The following is a 22,015-nucleotide window of genomic DNA, read 5'->3' as shown; positions in this document are numbered from 1 at the left end:
CCATGCCTTGGAAGAGATCTGTCTAATTTATTCTGAGTTAGTTCTACGCAAGAAGTTGTTCACAACCAACAGTGAATCTGATATGGAGATGCTGTCTTCAACACTGGATAATTTAGAAATCTGTCAAAAATTAATGAGATTGAGGTGTAATTCAGAATGAAAACCAAAAGTCATCCGCTATGATGGATCAAGTTTCTACAAATTCTTGCTGGCTATGGTAAATAACGAAATATATTGATTTAGACTGTTGCGCAGTTGTCATTGCCATTAATTCTTTCAACTACTAAGGTTATCTGCGTAAAAAGGATTCAGCGTCACTACTAAGGTTATCTGCATCAGTACTACTAGCTGCTACATTATGACCAAACAGTTTGCAAAACTACAACTACCAACAGATCAGACTGTATAAGCATTGACAATTGGAACAAATCACGAATCACAATGGGAAATAATCTAACCACAGCCGGTGATAATCGGTTTCAAATACAGCAAGCTTAATGAGGGCCAATTTCGAGTGCTCCTGTCTCCACAATGGAGTAAGGGATTTCATGTCATCACTTCAATCGACGTTCATCTTTTAGAATGACTCTGATCAGCTGGCTCAGCATCAGACATGATAAATGGACTCATAATCAAACTTTGAACTTCTCACCAAAGCCCCAACAGCAACTTCAATGGCCTCAGAATAGTGCTTGGACATCTGGCAACAGAAAGACTCCAAGCTGTAACTAACGCATCCATATTAGAGGGGAATCTATACTCTGATCAGCTGGCACTGTATCGGACATGATAAATGAACTTGTAAACAAACTTTGAACTTCTCACCAAAGCCCCAACAGCAACTTCAATGGGGATGCTGCCTCGGAATATTGATTAGAAATCTGGCCACAGTGAGACTACAAGCTGTACCTAATGCGTCCATATTAAAGGGCAATCTATTTGAGATGAAAAAATTAGAAGTTAATCATTACTTCGGATCAAATTCATACGAAAATCAATGCTTGATGAAGTTCTAACATTGTTACTTTCTAGATATCATTCAAAATCTGAATACTTGGGAACCTGCCAAATAAATCCATATACTATATAATACTTCAGTACTTACCATCTGGTGATGTGCTGTCAAAGTAATCAAGAGCATAATTTTGGGAAATAAACTTATCCTTCAATGAATGTTTCCGGATGCTTCTTCAGGGAATCAAACCCTATTGTTGTTCCACGGCCTACATTGCTGCTCGGTCTCCAGAACAGCCCAACAGACTGTCACTATTCCAGCATACATTGCCATTTCAACCAAATATTGAAACCCATGTCTAGGACCCCAACAATTCAAATAGCAAGAATTCATTAGACCCTCCTTTCCCATGGACAATATGACTTGCATATTTACTGATTTGACGGCTGATCAATCAGCAAGTAGATTTGTACTTCTTACACAAAACTACCAGCAGCCAACTGAGTACTCCACTCCAATTCTAACAGTACTACATTATAAAACATAAACTGCCAAAAGAAAACCAGAAGGGATCCATATTTTGAAGGAAACTTGGGTATTAAATCAAATTAGCAGTTAAGGACATTGTAATCAGTAAGAGAACATGCGTTTGTACCCAAAAAAGAAGGGCAAGATAAATCTTGTGCATGATTCAATCTTGGAGTTAAGATGACCTCCTCATGGCAGCCATATCAGAGTTCTGCTTTTAATTCATCCAGTACTCTGCACATGATCCCAGCACACGTGAAACGAACTATGGTATCAGAGGAAATAATAATGATGTCAGTATGCAGCCACTAATTGGCATAATTGAAAAGAACTAGATGCAAACATTGCCCCCAACTCGTTGAGCCAGAAAAATGATGGTGAACCACAGGTCCCCAGCATCATCTTTAGACCTTTGGAAGCAAAATTCGCATGCCTCCAACTGTGGCCCTGGAAAATGCAGGGATTCATCAATAACAACCTCAAAACTGTATGAAAGAAAGTTGAGAAGCAATAGGCATGAGTTCCATTGGCAAGAAGACATAAATAATATTGATGTGGGTTTCACACTCCATCACAACCAAATCCTCCAATTTCCATTCGATACAACATTTAATCATCTTGTCATGCATGCTAAATGAACAGGCTCCCTTTACTCGCATGCCAAACACCAGATGAAGAAGCGCAATTTTTCACAGATCAGATGTGAAATAGAGTAAGCACCCTCAACAATATTTACTAAACCACAGATCATAAATACATGCAAAATTAAAGATACTATAAGAACTGCATTTTTGGTAGCTGCCACATCATTCTGGCATAGTGTGACTGATGAAACATCCAAAGAACAGTTATAAGTTCCTTAAAGCAAAACAAAGGATAAAGAGAGGATGGGAAAATGTAGAAAAAGGAGCATAGAATCGTAGAGAAGCATACAACAAATTAATGGGCCTGGAAAGGTTATAATATAATAAGAATCCAAATTACAAATTTTCACCAGCTCATCACCTAGATTGAAGAGTTATTATAAAGCTACAAAATGTAACAATTTCATCTTGCTTACAATGATGTGAGGTCATGAAAACCAAAAGAAAACCTGTTGCTAGAAGAGAAAAAAACCTTAAAACAAGAAAATGGAGAGGAAACATTAACAAATATGAATGCTTGTTCCAGCAGAAATTAAGTTCCTTAGCTCCATCAGATGTTCATCGTTTGAAATGTTAAGTGAGATACGGAGATTTGTCAACAATGCTTCTTGTTCCCAACTTAAGGGCCCGGAAGCATAAAACACGCCTAGAGTGCAACGATAAGCATGCAACTCTAAACTATGGATTCTTACTGTAACATCCTCTCCTAAGGGGAGGGAACAATTTTCTTCCTTGTCTCCATGGCCATAAAAAGATTCAGCATCACTACTAAGGGTATCTGCATCAGGACTATTCCCAGCTACAACACAATTAAACAGTCTGTCTGGACTATCACTATTAACACTACAACTACCAACGGAGCATGCATCACTATCAGAATCATTAGATTCTGAGCTTCTTCCACAAAAAGAATCGACAAAATTATTTGGTGTTCGCCTCTCCATTTCACAAGATCCAATTGTTTGATTGTTAGAGGAAGCATGCATGTATATTTCACCCAGACACTCTCGTGGGTAAGCAACAGCATCTACCTTTTTCAGGAATGAGGATGGGTACCCTGATATCACTCGCGGGCCCTCACTCTGTTTCCCAATCGCTCTCATTTTGTCAACTTTTTCATTACATGATTCAAAGTGAGTTGCCCAAAATGGGGATGCCTTCTTGGATGTTCTAGCTGACATAGCACAAGACTCCTGGAAACCAAAGTTGTGCTCAATAGCTAAACAAGTTTCTCTTGCTTGCACTTTCCTCTTCTTACTGGCTTGCTGCATTAGAGACCTCTTCTTCTGATAACAACTGAAAACTGATGGTTTATTCAACTTCTCATTTTCAAAACTGCCAGAACCCTGGAAACAGTAGCCAACAAATAATTATTAGTCAACACATGCAGCACATGGGAAGTGAATATGCATAATTGGCTTGACAGAAGTCCGACCAAGCAAATGAAGCAAACTATGTTAGCCAGGCTAACGAACCATGTACATAAAGACAACAAACACAAATATGGAAACCAAAAACTATTAACCAAAAAAACAGTAGAGAAGAATGGAATATATCTTACCTTTCCAATTTCAACCCATCTGCCATCTTGCCATAATTGGCGCATCCTAATGTTAACTTTGTCAACTTGAAGTTCTGTTGAAGACCCGATTAGCCTAACCAAGCAACGATTTCCCCTCATGACCTTCATAACTGCTGCAGTTTTCCAACAAAGATTATCGAACACCTCCACCAAATCACCAACAGCCCAACCATCTGAAACATCCGCAGGTGGAGGGCAGGGCCTAATTACCTCTCTTGACACACTCTCCACATCATCCTCGTTACTCAAACCCCACAAACCATCATACCTAACCCAATAAGTTTGTCCATTCCCCGAGATAATCTCACCACACCGCCATGCACATGACGACAAGTGTGTTTTTCTTAACACCTCCACTCTACTTATTTTCTTGAACTTCATGATATCCCCAAATTCGCCGATGTCTGAAACAACAAGGAATTTAAGTTTGAATAATCAGAAACCACTTCAACAACATTTAACATTGCAGAAACTTCTATGTCTCCAAGCATAAAAAAAAAATCCGAGCCGGAAATAAATATTTTTAATCAAAACAAATATAGCCTAAAAACAGAAACAAATCATATATGTATATCAACAAACTGTTACTGTATTAACATAAACCAAAATATCATTACTCAGTGAGATGTAATAAGTAATAATAATCACAATTAATCCCCAGGTTTAGATAGTTAAAAACTTGATCTTTCTCTAAAGAAACTCTACAATTCTGCTAAAAACACAAACTTTAGTAACCTAAAAACATTAACAAGTCAAACCCATCAAGAAAAAACCCTGAAAAACAGAGATTTCTTTATGCAATCACCTTCCAGGAAATTAAACACAAAATAGCAAAATACACATCAAACATTAATAAAAAAAATATCCGAATTGATCAAAATTACATGAGAAAAAAATCAAATTAAATCGAATTAACATAGAATACAGTGAACTGGGAAAGATTAAAAAATTAAAAATCTCATTAGTTCAATGAGAACATAAATTTATTTTAATCGTGTATAAATTGAAAAAAAATATTTAAGAAGGATAAAAAAAAAATTCACCAACCTTGCATTGATAACCCGTGAAAAGCTCGATCATAGAGAGATTTTTTTTTTTTTTTTGGGTGGGGGGGAGTATGGGGGTTGATTTTCAATTTAGAGACTTTTTTTATTTAATTTTTTCCTTAAAAAAAGGTTTTATTTTTCTAAAAAGAAAAGTGTTTTTGTTTTTGCATTATTTAATTGGGAGGAACAAAGGATTGACGAGAAGTTAGGGAATGTTTTATCCTCCTTCGTGACGTGGGATTCAAGATTATCTATGAAGCTCTTCTCTTCTCTCTCTACCATAACAAATTTTGGAAAACGGGACCCATTGGACTGGACCAAATCTCTTGAAATCTTAATTTGTGTTGGAAAAGGATTCTTCTTTGATTGTTCTCTTATTACCCGACTTGTTCATCAAGTTAATCTGATGATCAGCGGCTTGAAATTGGCCAGGTTTCATATCAAGTTAAATGCCAGCTGGTTTGATTAAATCTGATCACCTAGGAAGTTAACTCATTATCTAGTTAGAGTTTAAGTAAAACACGATTGGATCCTTTTTTTTAATTATTAAAATAATGTTGCTTTGGACATATTTGGAGTAGGGTATTAGTTGTTATTTTTTTATCGGGAATGTTTTAAAATAAATTTTTTTATTTTAAAATAATTATTTTTAATATTAATATATAAAACGATCCAAAAATATTAAAAAATTTAAATAAAAATATATTTTTAATTTTTTATGAAATACTATTTAGAATATAATTCTAAACAATATTATAAATAACTTAAAATTAATTCATCAAACTTATAACCTACATTTTAGATTGAGTTATAAATGGTAGTGGATTTTATAATTATGGTTGATAACTAGAATGGAAAAAAAAAAAGCTAGTGCATATTGTCATTAAAAATATATGGTACATTCTAATTAATTATCGTAAAAATATTCTTAGATTAATTTAAATTAAAGACTCGAGTAGTGAATATAATTGTTATCCCTATCCTGATTAAGGTCCGGATCATCAAGTCAACTCGAATATTATTCAATCAACCCAAACCAATCCTAAAATATTATCGTTTCATTGATTTTAAAAGAAAAAAAACAACATGAATTTAAAAAAAATAAAAAATAAAATCTTGGAGTTGACTTTGTTAGTAAATATGTCTTGTAATCAATCAATTAATTATATGTAACACTAATTTTATTAATGTAAAACACATTTATTATTAATAAAGGCTTTCTTTATTTGTAATATTCAATTATATTTGATTAATGAATCTAGAGTAAAGATAAAATCCGTGAAACAATAATGATTTACATAGAAAATTGTTATAATGAGATATAATTGTTATAATGAGATATTTAATGCACTGAAGCACTATTTATAAAAATTCCTGACTAATATTTTATTAAGACTTGTTAATTAGAACTATTAATACTGATGCATGCATATTTTCTCTTTTTTATATATAAAAAAGTAATTGCTCCTATAAATTGAGACATAATAGATACTCAAATCTAAATTATATGAAGATATTTAAGTAATTAAGAAAGGATTTATTATTCTATATTAGAAAAAAAAATATTGTGTGCTTTTAAATAGTATTGGCTATGAAATCACTTTCCATGATGAAATGAGTTTTAAACTAAAATTTAAAATCTTGTTTAATAAATTAATTATTATAATTTTAAAAACTAACATATTTAATAAAGTAAACATTCTCATTTACCCACGAAATTCTAAATTTTGTACCAAAAGTATGGTTAACACTTGGTACGGAGTACGGACTAATGTTGATCATGATGCGCTTCAGTATCTTGAAGGACCATATCTCAGCTCAGTTAACTCAGCCCGAATCAGAAGCAGGATGATCTGGAAAGAAAATTACAAGGTTGGATTCGAACACTTGAAGCTCCTGAAAAGAGATTTCCATCTTTGTCTTTTCCATTTACAAGAATATCGTAGGTAGTATCATCAGGAACAAGACCTTTGTCGACATTAATTGGGGTTCATGCATTCGGTGTCCATGTCTTCCAAAACTTTAATTATGTGCGTTCTCTAGCTGTCCTTTATTGTAAAGACTGCATATAAGAACACTAGAAGTTATTAATTCAGGCATGATAGATACCCATAGCAAGCATCTCTGCATAAAGATCTGATGCAAAGAGTAATTTAACCTTTTAGCAATCCCGAAACCAGCGTTGTGTAAACCTGTAAATCACAAGGAGTCCCCTCATCATTCTCTCGTGCAAGTCAAGCGCTGCTTCCATATTCTGGAGATTCCTGAAGCCACTTATCATGGAACTGTAGAATATTACTGTGTTTGGAGATAAACCAACCTCGAGGAGAGTTAAGAGAAAAGCTGGCTTACACTTGCCATGTCTCCTTTATGGCAATATCCATCAATCAGAGCACAATACACGGCAACATCCAGTTCAATACCCTTGTTTTTCATCTCATCCAGCGTATTCACACAGCAAGATCCAAATTATTGTTCTTGCAAAACCCGATAATCAAGCAAGTGTAAGAGAAGACATGTGGGACACTCCACTTTTGTTTATCTCTGTATAAACAAACAAGGCGGAGTTGACAGAGCCCTCCTTTACAAATCCATCTCTAACACAGTTGTACGTATGTCAAGCTAGCAGGTGGGAATGAAACTCTCCTCAATAAACTTCTTCAACCTATCCTGTGCTTAACTCACAATTAATGTTTCCATCGTTTTTCATCTGGTGAGTTCATTCGACCGAGTAGCATTTGATATATGAGGATAAAATAACTTTACTGAGCATATAATTTTATGATAAAAATTAGTTCTTGTTCAATCCCATGCATCTTCTTCTAACGCCTCTTCTCATAGCGCATTAAGGTAACATTTGATATATATAAACAAGAAGACAACTCGGTGTTATTGTTAACGTGCATATGGGATATATGATAAAAAATAATAATAAAATTGTTCAATCCTACGGTTTAATTTTTGCAGCAGCATCTCATTTGATGAGGTAGTACTCTTGTTCTCTCCAATCCCGTTCAGTCCTCTTTACTTGGCATACACGTAACAATAGTTAACTGGCGACCTCAAAGTCGTGTAATGTTTTTCTTTTCAATTTCTAAACTACTTTTCCAAAACATAACCTTTTCGGTCCATCGATCTTTCAAATAAGAGTCAAACCACTCTCAAAAACTTGGGGAAGAAAAGCTAAATGCTAGGTGAGCCACAAAGCCACACACTGCTAGTAGCAAAATGACCAAGCAATCTCGGACACTATGCATGCACTAAGGTAAATACAAATTGATCTAATTAGTAGATTAACAATAACAACTCAGAAGGGCAAGGCACTTCATCGCCTGCGGAGATGATACATGAACTGGCATATGTAGACCTGGTTTATGAGAAAGATTGTAAAATGAGAAATATTTTCTTTTTGTTGGGTATATGATCACCTATTCATCTCTTGTAGCTTCACTGAGAATATATTACAATTCAACTTTTTTTTGCTTAGAATTAATTTTTTAATATTATTTCAATATATTTTTAAGTGAAAAAACAATTGTTTCCACGCATCTTCTTAAATCCACGAAACAAGAATCATGCAGAAACTATTGTAAATCCCAAACCTTGTAAACAATTTGCTTCGGTTGATTTTGATCAATGAAAAATCCATTTATAATAAAAAAAAAAAAAACAAAGAAAAAAGAAGGAAAAAAGTGAAAGAAAAAGCAAGAATCTAAATTAATCACCCACCTTGATCCCCTCTTAGTTCACCTCTTTTCTCTCTGTTTTACCAGTTTAAGCTTTAGAGAGTCCCCCGACTATATATCAAGCAACCATTTACACTTTAGATGTTACTAAGTAGCAATATTTCATGGAATTGATGAGAGTTTAGTTTAGTTTGCAAGAATTTTGTTTGCTGTCTCTCTGTTGATGTGCCGAGCACAAGCATAATATGTTTTTGATCAGCAAGTGTTCGTGCCATTAGAAATGTCAGTTGAAGATGTGGAGATTAGTGATGATATTGTTCTTCATGTTGAAGAAGCTTGAACTATTTGAGGGTAATGGACGACACGTGCATGAAATTTCAGTCGAAGAAGCTTGTGCTATCTGGGGTGATGGACACACGCATGAAATTTCTTTGTATCCAAGTTCATTAATCTTGCTATTGATTTGCCAGTAAACCGCATTAACAAAATATAAAAGAGGTGGTGATTTTACATAACAGCGGCTGACAAAAAATAATTTATTTTAAAAATGATTTTTTTATTTTTTAATATTTTTTTATTAGAAATTAAGTTTGATGATTTATTTTTTATATAATTATCTCGGTTCCATAACTGATGTTACAAGTTTAACAAGTTAATCCAGTTAACTCGAGTTTTTTAAAAAAATTAGTATTTTTTTTAAAATTTCATTCTCCAATATTAGATTGATTAGGAATCAGGCTTCATGATTCATTTTAATTTAATTTATATTTGGTTATCTTAATCTCATGATCTAGATCACGAGTTTTGCGAATTAATTTTGATTGACTCGGGTCATTTTATCATGTCATTTTTTAGATTGAATTTTTTTTCCAATTTAATCTTCAACAATGGGTTGGTTAGGTATTGTGTTTAATATTTTTTTTTCAATTTGCTTTATATAAAGTTATCCTAATCTTATGACTCGAGTTACGGTTTGGCAAGGTGATCCAGGTTGACTTGGGTTAATTTTTGGTTTGTTTTCTATGAGGTTATCCTAATCTCTTGACTTAGATCATGAATTTAGTATGTTAACTCGAATTGACTCGAGTCTTTTTGTCATTGATTTTTTTTCAATTTTATCCTTCAATGTTGGATTGATTGAAAATTGGGCCTCATGATTTATTTTGATTTGCTTTATATAGGGTTATTATAGTCTCATGATCTATATCGTGAATTTAGCATGTTAACTCAAGTTGACTCGAGTTGATTTAATATATTTTTATCTTAGTATTTTTTTTAAAATATTGTCTTGAATTTTTTTGGAGTCAAACTATATTTTTACTAATTTTCAGTATTGCTTTTGAACTTATCAAATCAAATAGATGATATTAACCCTATATAATTAAAAGAAATTCTACTATAAAAATATAAAAACATTAATAATACTTAAATATTTTTTTTCTACATTAAAAAAGAAATAATCCAATTCAAAGCTCAAAGTGGCCAAGAATCTAGGTTATTCGCCAAGTTGAGATGGCATAATCATTTTCTTTTATTTTCACTTTTTTTCGGTGTGGGGGTTTCAAATAATGTTTATGATTCAGAGGGACCGTGCACATGAAATGTTGCATTAACTTTCAAGAACACAATGTTTGCCTCATGGCTTTGTTTTTTCTTAGATTTGTTAGCGCTACACTATTAGATTGCCTTGTGCCATGAAACGGATAAAAAAAATTAACATAAAATAATATTTAGATATTATTAATGTTTTTTTAGTTAAAAAATACTTAAATTATGTAGAAATTGACTTGATGTGACATAATCAACTTAACGGGTTCATAAATTATTTAGATGACTGATAAAAATATATTTTGATTTAAAATAAATATGCAAGATGATATTTTTTAATAATATTAAAACGACAACAAATTGGATCGATTTAGGTCGATATTTTTTAATAATATTGAAACGACAACAAATTGGATCGATTTAGGTCAACTCAAGTTAACATGTCATTCCGCATATCAGGTTATAAGACTATGATAACACTATAGAAAGTAAATCAAAATAAATTATGAAACTTGATTCCCAATAAACTCAATGTTAAGGGATGAAAAAAATAAAAATAATTAAAAAACAATAAAAATAATGACCTGAATTAACCTGTCAAGCCTGTGAATCGGGTTATGAAATCGGAAAAACCCCTACGAAGAATAAATTGAAATAACTTATGAGGTTCAATCCTCAATAAACTCAGTGTTGAAAGATGAAATTGAAAAAAAAATAGATAAAAAATAGGATAAAAAAACAACTTAAGTTAACTCGGGTCAATCAACTAAACTTGTGATTCAAGTCATGAGATTAGGATAACCTCATATAAAATAAACCAAAACAAATCACAAAGTCTAATTTCAAATCAACCTAATGTTAAAGGATAAAATTAAGAAAAAATTCAGCTGGAAAAGGGGGGAAAACCTCGAGTTAACTCGTCAAACCCGCGATTTAAGTCATGAAATTGGAAAAACCTTATAAAAAATAAATTATAAAAATTATAAAACTCAATCCCCAATAAATTAAACGTTGAAAAATGAGATTGAAATTGAAAAAATAATTAAAAAAAGAACATGAAAAAAAAGGACTCAAGTTAGCCGAGTTAACTCGTCAAAACTCATGCCCGGGGTCATAAGATAGAGATAACCTCATAAAAAGCAAACTGAAACAAATCATAAGAACTAATTCACAATCAACCCAATATTGAATGATAAAACTGAGCGAAAAAATCAATCAGAAAAAGGGAAAAAAACTTCGAGACAACCGAGTTAACCCGTCAAACTTATAGTTTGAGTCATGAGAGTATGATAACCTTATAAAAAGTAAATTAAAAAAAAAATGAAGTCCAATCTCCAATAAACTCAATTTTGAAGGATAGAATTGAACTTGAATAAAAAAATAGATTGTAAAAAAAAGCCAAAATAAGAATAAAAAAAATTATTCAAGTAAATAGTGTTTTACCTCTTCTTTTAGTTTTTTGTTAACTAGATTTGTGACCCACACGACACCACGTGTTGAACCAATCCTTTTTTTGTTGACCAAACCTTTTTTTAGCGTAAAAAAAAATTTAGGCGATGATAACTTTCTTAGAGGTAATAGAAATTCAAGTGTCGAGTTAAAACTTTGATTAATTTGATAATACGATAAAAAAAATTAGCAACAATAACAAATAAAAAAAATATTAGGTTCGATCAAGCTGGATTAACTTGTGAAACATGTGACTTGTCATATGAGATTTGAATAACTTCATAGAATGATGGAATGAGAAAACATCGATTGTTAAAAAGACTTGAAAAAAAAATTTAAGCCAAACCGGTCAAATCTTTCAAACCCGTGACTTGAAAGGTTAACAAAATTCAATTATTGCAATTAAAAAGATAATTTAATTAATAAAATAATAAAAAAAACTAACAATAAAAAAAGGAATCGAATATAAAAGAAAAAAAAATCAAAGAACTGTTTAAAAATGTGTAAGAGAAGGCTCTGAAACCAAAGAGAAAAGAGGAAATAAGGAAGAAAAAATGGATCATCAACGCAAAACCCGATATATTTTTAGCGTGTCTTAGAGGTGGTGTCATAGAGGTAATGCCGTGAGGATTAAAACGCTGTTGTGAAAGCTGGAACTTAATGTCGAAGAACGTTGTATATGCCATCTAAACAGCTAGGGAGCACCTATGCACAATCTAGCTTTTAAATTAATTAATATTTTATGTATGTTTAAATACTAAATTGACATAATTAAACTTAATAATTATATAAGAAAAAACTAAGATAAAAAAACAAAAAAACCTCTTGTCCAACAACAAAGATAATTTTTTTTTATTGATGTGGGTGTCCGGGCCAGTCTACACGTACCTTGACTAATCTGGCTCTAAAGTTAATGATCATATAAGCCTCCAATAACCATCATATTAGCAATTATAAGACTTGAATCTGAGACCATAAGAGGAGTAAATTTTTATCACTGGTCATCTATGTATGGTTAGAAAAAAAATAAAATTTAAAGGTTTGTGATTATTCGACTGTGTATTTAAAATGAAAAAGTTAAAAAAAAAACTCTCCCCACCAACGCTTGAAATTTTTGCTCTAAAGGCATATTAATCATTTCACCATTAAAAAAACTATTACACCTCGCTTCCAAAGCCATTTATGCTGTGTTTACAAGGATAAAATAGTCATATCAGGAGACCTTTTAGTTTCTAAAGCTTGATTTCAACAATTGTTAGTAATATTAACACAGTGTAGTAAAATTCATTAAATAACGGCTGAATGCATCAAAATTTAAAATTAGAGTTGAAAAAACAATTTGGAATTTTTTTTATTTAAAATTTTTTTTATATATTTTTATTTTTAAAAAATAAAAAATATTATTTTTAATAAAAAAATACCTTAAACCAGAATCGTTAGTGTTATTGCATAGATAAACACATCATCAAAATATGAAAAAAAATGTTGCGTACATAGTTATCTTAGTAATTTTCCCTTTCTTATATCGTAATTTTGCTTCTAAATAAAAAACTCAAAAACAATTATATATATATATATATTAATTTGAATATAAATGATTTATTTAAGATTTGATTGGATAAAAAATTATCACAGTAGATAAATGTAAGTGATATCAGTTAAAAAAAAACACGGGACACACCCGTCATTCCAAAAAGACGAGAAGTGAAGACAGCACTCAGCAGACTCAATAACCACGAGGGTAACACTGTAATTTAGGAGAGTTAGGTTCTCCTTCGTTAGTAAGCTAGAAGAAGCAGCACCTCACTCTTTTGTCTTCTCATCTCCACACAGAGAGTCTTCTGTGGCTCCGCGTCTTTCAGGTAAAAAATTAAACCCTAGCTCTCTCTCATTCCCCTATATTTATTTTTATTTTCGTTTTTATATCCTTTTTACTCCATCTTCTAATTCGCGTGCCTGATCTTGCATGCCCTATCAAAATCTCAGCTCTGTGATTTTTTGTTTAAATTTCTGTGGATTTTTTTGGCAGATGAGCCTGTATATCTTTTATATTTAGTGAATGCTTAGATTTGATTATTTAATTGTTTTAGGTTTTCTTTGTTTTCTCCTTCTCTAATTTGTGGGCATCTAGCTAGGGTTTAAGGGTTTTTTTTGGCTGCATGATTACTTGGTTGTTCGAGCTTTTTTTAGTCGCAAATTAGTTAAAGGTTGTAGAGAATGGAGCTACTATTTCGGTTCTAGGAGTTATTTGATGGGTTTTTTACAGGTTTTTGTTTATTGTTAAATGCTGGCTCTAGATCTACTTGCACGGTTGGTGTGGGGCTAGTTCAATTTTTTTAGCTCCTTGTAAAGTTGGTAATGTGTTATTTGGGTATCAGGTTATTGTTTATGGTGGCTTGAGTTTGTGATACTTGTAAGTTATGGAGAAGAAAACAGCGAAGAAGAAGAACCCGTTGGTTTTTATGGACATTTGTATTGATGGCGATCCTAAGGAGAGAATGGTTTTTGAGGTATCATTATATTTCAACTTTGTAGGATGCATGGGGAAATACCTGTATATTGAGTGTTGTCTTGCATTTTTATTAATTCATCTGTGATTTTTTGTTCTGCAGCTTTTCTCGGATATTGCTCCCAAGACTGCAGAAAATTTCCGTGCTCTTTGTACAGGTAATGGTTGCATGCTATGGTAGTCTTTGTAATGACTTGTCTTTTGATGGTAGTGCTGTCTCTTTTGTCATTTGTTTTTTTTTCCTTGATTGATAGTTTTTACCTTGTTTCTAGATGGAAATGCCTTCTTTTTATTCAATATTTTTCAGCTATTGGAATTTTTAATTTGTGTTTGAAGTCTGGTTTGGGTAGATTTTAGAAATTTGATTTTGTATTGTTGAGTTGCTTTTCTGATGTCTTTAATCTTTTCAACTCAGGGGAGAAAGGAATTGGTCCCAAATCTGACAGACCATTGCACTACAAGGGATCCTTTTTCCATCGCATCGTTAAAGGGTCCATGGCTCAGGTTTGTTGTCCTGTCTAGTGTACATCTAGATTTTTCTTGCATAGGTTTGCTTAGTTTTCTTGTTTGAACATGCCTAAGAGGTGGTCCATCTTTTAGTCAGTTACCCTTGTTTATGCTGTAGGGTTACAGGGCTGATGGTCACGACTGCATTTCTTGTGATGTAGTTTTAAGGTTGTACTTGCTGAGTTGTCCATCCTCAAAATTTACTATGCTTCGCCATGCCCGACCCGTTTCTGAAACATAAATAATTTTGCTAACTGGTGGACTAACTTCTTTTGTCAATCTTGCAGGGTGGTGATATTCTGAAACGAGATGGTATGTAATTCTTGTTTGTTCATTTGGGTCGTTGATCTTTTTGATTTTATGCAGTTTATGACTCATTCATTTTGTTGTATGGATTTGAAATTATGACACTAATTGTTTTAACAATCTTATGATATTCAACTTATTCTAGAAACTTTGCCACCCCTTATATTCTCATTTCCCTCAAATTTAGGGAAAATCAACTAATTTGCCCTTATACTTGGAAGCTAATCTCTGATTATCCTGTTAATTTTAATTGCAACTGCCATGCACTTGAACTATGATAAAATCTCTAATATTGACCTCGTGAAATCTGTTAAACTGAAGAGTTTGTGTCATCTACATGTGTATTCCATGATAAATGACAGGATTAGCTGCCATTAATAAGGGGTGTTCCGTCACTGCCCAGTTGCTGACCAAGTTTTTCTTTAACCGTTTAATTGTAAAATCTAAATGGGTTTCTGTCAGTCCCTATTTTTTTCTTGGATAGAAACCTGAACCACTCTTTTATCGCAAAAACTCAAATCTGTAATTTCACATCTCTGTAGGATCTGAGATTTGGACGGCAGAATTTGATAATTTTCACTAATTGAAGGCTATATTGGAGATTTCATCTTCCTCCAGAGGTATCATGGATGCAATTGACAGTTTCAAGGGTAGATTGGAGATTAGGTTCAAAGTATAAGGGTAGATTTATAGAATTTTTCCTGAAATTTATAACTCTTTAGATTTAAAGATCTAAAATCCTGTTTTTTTAGTGATTAACAATTGTAATACAGTAAGTTTTGGCTAAGGGAGGAGACTATTGTTTATGACATAACCCTATGATTTGTCCCTTGTACATTGTCTGCCATCGAAATTCCCTTATAATCAATATGTTCAGGTTTTTATCAAGATAAACAAGCAATCAGAATGAAGCATGAGTTTAGATTTTCAGGGGATAATACTTCTTGAAATGTTTTCGCTCTTCAAATTCTTAACCATTTTGTTTTCCTGTTCTGCAGGGACCTTTGGAGAGAGCATATATGGGGACAAGTTTCCTGGTGAGAATACTCGAAATCTTTTGTTCATGTTGATTCCTGTTGCAAGGAAAACGTTATGGATTTGTGAGCATAGAATTGGGGAATTTTTGCATTTTATGCATAATGCCAATTGAAGTGAAATTATGAATTGTGTGTACATTTTAACTATAGGTTCAGTGGTTCCTCAATAAGGGCATACTCAATGTCAACACACAAACCCATGTCACGTCTTAAAATGTCTGAATAACTTGGCCCATTGTCCAAATGATACTAAATCACATTGTATAGGTTTTTCTTTGTTGGAATGACCTGCCCCATGTCGTGCCATTTTTTTTTAATGCTAGCTTATCATATATCTTTGTACCTATAGCTTTGGAGTTTTTTATTTTTTCTGTGCCTCCTTTTAGAGGCTATGAGGGTCTGAATTTGAAGATAGGTTTCAAATAAAGAAACTTTTGCTGTGCATGTCTGGTCTCTTAAGAATAGTACAACCCTCTTGGAAAGAAATGTAATGAACAGTGCAAGAATGAAGACCGGCACTGTTATTTTGCAGATTGATTTTTGTCTGTGGGCATATCATTGACACATCCCTATTTATTGATATTAACTCCCTGTAACACTTTCAGAAGCAGTTTATTGTTTTTTTTAATATGCTGTAATGTAAGAACTCAGAATCTGCTTTGCACTTGATGCGATAATTTCACTATGTTCATGTTTGGACCCCCAGTGCCATTTAGCAGCTTGGGAACTAACAGTCTTGCCTTGTCCACAGGCCCTGCATTACAATTTTATCTTGATTTTCTGGGGTCTTACATTCATTGAGCAAGTTAAAGTGATCCTCGATTGAATGTGCTGACAAGTGGTTTTTGTGGCACTGTTGCAGATGAGTCTCCAAAGCTAAAACATGATGGGCCCGGTCTTCTATCCATGTCAATTGCTGATCGTGACACTTTAGGTTCTCAATTTATTGTTACCTTTAGGGCTAATCATCATCTGGACAGGTTTGTTACTTAGGAAGCATGCCAATACCTTAAAGTTTATGCCCTTCTTTTCACTCTCTGTTTGATGTGCTGTTGCATCCATGTTTTATAGTGCTTGCTGTGGATTTTGTATGACAGGAAGTATGTGGTCTTTGGGAAGCTTGTGCAAGGAGATAAAGTACTAAAGAAAATTGAAGATGTGGGTGATGAAGAAGGGAGACCCACTGTAACGGTGAAAATAGTCAATTGTGGTGAATTCATTGAGGGTAAGTATTCTACTGTTAATATATGTATGACAATAAGTGTGACTGTTAGTTGGTCTGTTTGATTTCCTTGATTTAGAGATCCAACAAGTGTATGAGGAATGCTTTCTTTCTTGTTTCCCTCTCATTCTGTGTCATCCTTTTTTATTTGATGAGGTGCCACTATTTTTTCACAAGTTTCACTTTAGATACCTTTTTTTTTCCCGCAGACAAAAAGAAAGTAAATAAACTGAAAACAGAAAAGCACCAGAAATCTTCTAGAGACAGAAAGAAGAGGAGGAAGAGAAACCATTTGTCTGATTCAGAGAATTCATCTGATTCTGATATGGAATCATCGGAATCTGACAGTGATTCTGACTCTATGTCCTCATCATCTGATATTAGTTCTTCAAGTGAGGACAGACGTAGGAAGAGAAAGAGAACTTCTAAACGAGATAAACATAAACGTGGCAAAAAACGAGATAAGCGACGTGACAAAAGGAGAAAGAGACATGATAAACGATCCAAGCGTAGATCAAGAAGGTAGCTGCTTAGCCATGATTTTTATACCCTTAATGTTTTATGTATGCTCTTAAAATCAAGGGAAGGTTCCAAACTGCTTAGTTGGTCTTTGATAATTACCGTCACATGCTATTGCAGATAGGTGAATTTCCATTTAGGTGTTACGAATGATTTGATAGAAATTCTGTGGTACAAACTTGAATGTGCTTACTTTAGAAGTATTTTAGATATGACGGTGGGAACCCATTTGTTATGTAATTAATCATTTATGTTTTTGAGTTCATTGGCTTTCATTTTTTAACACTTGTCATTCACTCATGTTTTATATTGTATCTTCTCCGTGTTCCATACTGAATTAATTCTTTCTTCTCTTAGATCATCAGATAGTCTAACAGATGCTGAAAGTGAGGGTGAAACCAGCTCTGATGATGATGCTCAAGCAAAAGAGAGGAAGTGCAGGGGCCCTTCTCAGAAAACTGGTACTGCTTCTTGAAGTCATTCTGTCTGTTTTTTCACACATCCAAAATTGCTGCAGAGTGTTCGGAAAATATCATCTGGTTGCTCTTACTTTATTTCGAAGCACATTGCATATGTGTCATCTTCATAATAGCTTTGCTGGTTCTTGTTAAATTTGCAATACATTTGGATGCTTGCAATTTTATATCTAATGCTAACAATATTGGAAAGATAGTGATATTTCCTGAATTGCTTTTTTATTTGCATTTTGTTCAAGTTGGCCTTGTGGCCGCTCTCTTGTGATAGTCATCCACTCTGCATTTAACAAATATTGTACTATTTGCTTCATGTAATGTTATGCAGCTGAGGATCAATCTCCTATGGTTTTGGAGGAAGAAGCTGCCTCCTTTCCTCGTAAAAGGAGACAGGAACCTGATATACTTGAAAAGGAAGATGGTGAATTCCCCAAGGAAAATGGATCACGACGAAGTGATGGTATTGAGGCAGATGCTAAATCTTTTGGAAGTGAAGATAGGCAACCTGATATCAGAGATGGTCACCCAGGAAAATCTAGGTCTACTTTCAAATCTTGTCACACAGTTATTCTTTATGCTTACAGATTCTTCCAGATCTGTATTTTATTGAAAGTTGATGAGCAGGAGCCAAAGTATGAGTCCCAAGAGGACCACAGGTAAGGGTATTAGTCCCAGGAGGAGCCTGAGCAAGAGCCCGAGTGTTAGTCCAAAGAGAAGCAGTAGCAGGAGTCACAGTGCTAGTAGAAGCCATCCTCATGTCTCCCAGAGGAGTATCAGCAGAAGTCCTGTTAGAAGTGGAAGCAGCAGGAGCACAGCTAGAAGTTTCAGCAGAAGTCCTGTGAGGGCAAAGAAGGCTAGAAGCATAAGCACTAGCCCAGTGAGATCTCGGTCTCAAAGAAGCATTAGCAGGAGCCCTGTGAGATTACCACCTCGAAGAAGCATAAGCAGGAGCCCTGTGAGATCTCGGTCTCAATCATTGCAAAAATCTATCAGCGGAAGCCCTGTAAGAGATTCTAGGAGCATAAGCAGAAGCCCTGTTAGATCTTCTCGGAGAAGCATAAGCAGAAGCCCAGTTAGATCTTCTCGGAGAAGTGTAAGCAGAAGCACTGTTCGATCTTCTCGGAGAAGCATTAGCAGAAGTCCAGTTAGATCTTTGAGGAGAAGTATTAGCAGAAGCCCTGTTAGATCTTCCCGGAGAAGCATCAGCAGAAGCCCTGTTAGATCTTCTCGGAGAAGCATCAGTAGAAGCCCTGGTAGGGCTCCTTCAAGGAGAAGCATTAGCAGAAGCCCAGTTAGGGCACCAAGCAGGAATAATCGTCGCAGCTACTCAAGGAGCCCAAGCATACGGAAGGCAAGGTCTCCTGATCGAAGAAGTTTGTCAAGAAGTGTTTCCCCTAATGGGTCTCCCAAGCGTATCAGGAGGGGAAGGGGTTTCAGTCAACGATATGCTTATGCTCGGAGATACAGAACCCCCTCTCCAGAGCGTTCTCCCGTGAGATCCTACCGTTATAGCGGCCGTGATAGGTACCTGGCAAGCCAACCTCCTTTGTTATTTGCCCACTTTTGGTTCTAATTTATCCAGGTCATTTGAACTATCATGCTCAACTACATGATGTGTTTTTTAGAATGCTAACTCACTATGATATGTTTCTAGATTTACCAGTTACCGAAGGTATTCTCCTAGGCGTTATAGAAGTCCTCAAAGAGGAAGAACTCCACCAAGGTTGGTGATGTATTTCATTTATTTGTGGCTGATTTTATTTCTCATCGGATGGTAGTGACGCTGGAAATGCTTGTTTGCTTGGAATTATTGCATGTCTTGTTTAGTGGGATGGCTCTTTTGACGTACTTTCTCTGTCCTTGGTTGTACAATTTTCCATCCTGCCAACCTAATCTCTCTATATCCTGTTAGCAGATACAGAGGGAGGAGAAGCAGGACACGTAGCCCATCTGTATCACGCAGCCCCCGCTATCGCAACCGTCGTTATAGCCGCAGCCCTGTTCGCAGTCGTTCCCCAGTTGACGTGTCCAAGTCACGTGTATCTCCACGAGTTGATAGGAGAAGGTCGCCGTCTCGTAGCTGTAGTCCATCAAAATCACGATCCTCTCTGGACTCCCAGTCTCCCAAGCGACTCAGTAAAGACAGATCAAGGTCATCATCTAGAAGCCCTGGTGGGAAGAAGGGCCTGGTGTCGTATGATGATGGTTCTCCCGATTCCAGCCAAAGGTGAAGTGGTTGAAGATGTGATGATGAAATCCTTTGTCCGGACAAGCTTGAGCCATCTATCCTGCATTTTGACAAGCTGTGTCTTATGATGAACTAGGGGCTGGCATCTTTTTGCCCCCCTTTCCAACTGGACCTGGGTCGTTTGTTTTGTTAAGAGGGGCAGGCCGTGTAGTCGCATATCATTCTCGTAGTGTGGTTTAGATTTATCTCTGGCAGGTTGCAAGGATATACTAGCAATGATTTATATTATATCAGGAACATAGAATCATGCTGCTGCAGGTCGTCATTACTCTTTTCTCGTGTTAACTTGCCGATATTTAGGATGAGGTTGAGGAGGTGGGATAATTTATGTGCCTTGGATTGAAGACTTTGTTTTTGAAATTGGAAGTTTTGTGTATTTAAGCTGTGTGGGTTCTTGTTGCCTGATTTATTCTCTCTTATGCGTGATCGGCGAAGTGCGGTGGCGAAGGCACGAAAGGGTAACTTCCTAATTCTCCGAAGAGGTTGACAAAGTATTGAGTATAGGATAAAACATTTATTTTTAATTTAGTTATAATAATCCACTAATCCTTAAACGTGAGAGTGCTGTGCAAGAGATTGATGGGAATAAAGAAGATGAAGGAAGCAATCTTGATGGGAATCCCCTGTTTCTCTCTTGGTAGCCTGAGGGTGCTGCGTAATTTTCTCCCTTTGACCCTCATTTACAAGTAATTTTCAAGTCTTCAATGTGACTGTAAAACCATGGATTGCATGATAGTCCGGTAACCATAGCTGTGACGACGACTATAAGCTAGGGTTGTAGCAATGGGGTCTTGAATGAATGGCTTGATTGCTCACTTTTAAGTCGTTGCTTTGCATTTAAAAATATTTGTAAAAAAATATAAATTTTTACTTTTCAAATTTATATTTTTTAATATTTTTAAATTATTTTGATGTGTTAATATTAAAAATAATTTTTTAAAAAATAAAAAATATTATTTTAATATATTTTTAAATAAAAATTATTTTAAAAAATAATTTCAACTACAAACTGTCGAAACTCAAAATCAAGAGCACGGCTAGTGGCTTCCCGAGCCATTAATTTTTTTTTTAAAATGGGATCAGATATCGAGGTGTCCACCACCACAGACAACCTAATATTCTTCTTGTCGTCTGTTTCATTTTTCTATTAAAATGGTTGCTTTCTTTCTCGATCAGAAGAACCTCTGTTTTAAGTGCCCGTCATCATAACCAAGAAAAGCTCAGAATCAATGCAGATTTTCCTCCCCCACCCTCAATTTTATGTTCTTGAACATGATGCCTCTAGCCTTACCAGGGAGCAAGGGTCATGGTGGACTAGGGTTTTTTTTTTTTTTTAAGAAAAGAATAAATATATTTTCCCAATGGGGCATCTCTGAAGTCTATACAGAGCACAGATAAATTCCATTTATTTATTTATTTATTTTTAGCTATAGGAGATAGGTTTGAACTCTATGGGAGAGCATCCTAATTCCTACCCTTGTAAAAGTTGATGAGTCGGCAGTTTATTGGTAAATTTGATTTAATTGGAAACAATTATAATTAAGAGATTTTCTAGAGGAAGCAAGCAGCTCTTCTAACCCTACTGATTGTACATGCCCTCTAAAGGCCAAGATGAGGTGGACTCTCATTCAACTATCATCATCATTATTTACCAGGTACCTCTCCCAAAACCCTGCAATCATGAGAAAATCCATGCAATCTGCCCTTAGTCAAATTCCACTTTCATCACTCCAAAAACCCACCAATATCTCATTAT

General features: G+C 34.6%; 2 protein-coding genes across 13 annotated transcripts; one reads left to right on the top strand and one right to left on the bottom strand.

Annotated features, from left to right (window-relative positions):
- Positions 1-261: 261 nt before the first annotated feature.
- Positions 262-5,090, bottom strand: LOC133674492 (uncharacterized). 9 transcript variants are annotated; one of them, XR_009835240.1, is made up of 7 exons: positions 4,757-5,087; positions 3,689-4,113; positions 3,159-3,473; positions 1,827-1,930; positions 1,106-1,738; positions 826-935; positions 262-722 (listed from the first exon to the last, which is right to left on the bottom strand). XR_009835240.1 is itself a non-coding variant. In XM_062095616.1 (5 exons), exons 1-5 carry the CDS (start codon positions 4,761-4,763, stop codon positions 1,687-1,689), a joined length of 903 nt encoding a protein of 300 aa, XP_061951600.1. In that variant the 5' UTR covers positions 4,764-5,087; the 3' UTR covers positions 262-1,686. The 9 variants fall into 9 exon arrangements, 3 of the variants coding, with proteins under 3 accessions (XP_061951600.1, XP_061951602.1, XP_061951599.1); XR_009835239.1 differs by having other exon boundaries at positions 262-700; XR_009835238.1 differs by having other exon boundaries at positions 826-1,738.
- Positions 5,091-13,153: 8,063 nt separating this feature from the next.
- Positions 13,154-20,640, top strand: LOC133674201 (peptidyl-prolyl cis-trans isomerase CYP95-like). 4 transcript variants are annotated; one of them, XM_062095220.1, is made up of 14 exons: positions 13,154-13,300; positions 13,817-13,948; positions 14,051-14,105; positions 14,363-14,451; positions 14,742-14,766; positions 15,759-15,797; positions 16,660-16,777; positions 16,895-17,022; positions 17,229-17,541; positions 17,896-17,999; positions 18,340-18,550; positions 18,636-19,535; positions 19,666-19,734; positions 19,927-20,640. In XM_062095220.1, exons 2-14 carry the CDS (start codon positions 13,859-13,861, stop codon positions 20,240-20,242), a joined length of 2,457 nt encoding a protein of 818 aa, XP_061951204.1. In that variant the 5' UTR covers positions 13,154-13,300; positions 13,817-13,858; the 3' UTR covers positions 20,243-20,640. The 4 variants fall into 4 exon arrangements, with proteins under 4 accessions (XP_061951204.1, XP_061951203.1, XP_061951205.1 ...); XM_062095219.1 differs by having other exon boundaries at positions 19,924-20,640; XM_062095221.1 differs by lacking the exons at positions 13,154-13,300; positions 13,817-13,948; positions 14,051-14,105; positions 14,363-14,451 and adding an exon at positions 14,599-14,622 and having other exon boundaries at positions 19,924-20,640.
- Positions 20,641-22,015: the final 1,375 nt, after the last annotated feature.

Source organism: Populus nigra, chromosome 15, assembly GCF_951802175.1.
Source record: "Populus nigra chromosome 15, ddPopNigr1.1, whole genome shotgun sequence".
Lineage (NCBI taxonomy): Eukaryota > Viridiplantae > Streptophyta > Magnoliopsida > Malpighiales > Salicaceae > Populus > Populus nigra.
The sequence above is the reverse complement of the archived record's forward strand: the minus strand, read 5'-3'. Positions and strand labels throughout refer to the sequence as shown.

What these genes read in the sequence shown, in the direction of transcription:
- LOC133674492 (XM_062095615.1), bottom strand. An exon ending in GATGGGTTGAAATTGGAAAG is followed by an intron (nt 3,474 to 3,688) that starts GTAAGATATATT and finishes TACTGTTTCCAG; the next exon opens with GGTTCTGGCAGTTTTGAAAA.
- LOC133674201 (XM_062095219.1), top strand. Translation starts at nt 13,859, where the DNA reads ATGGAGAAGAAAACAGCGAAGAAGAAGAACCCGTTGGTTTTTATGGAC. An exon ending in AGGAGAGAATGGTTTTTGAG is followed by an intron (nt 13,949 to 14,050) that starts GTATCATTATAT and finishes TTTGTTCTGCAG; the next exon opens with CTTTTCTCGGATATTGCTCC. An exon ending in TGATATTCTGAAACGAGATG is followed by an intron (nt 14,767 to 15,758) that starts GTATGTAATTCT and finishes CCTGTTCTGCAG; the next exon opens with GGACCTTTGGAGAGAGCATA.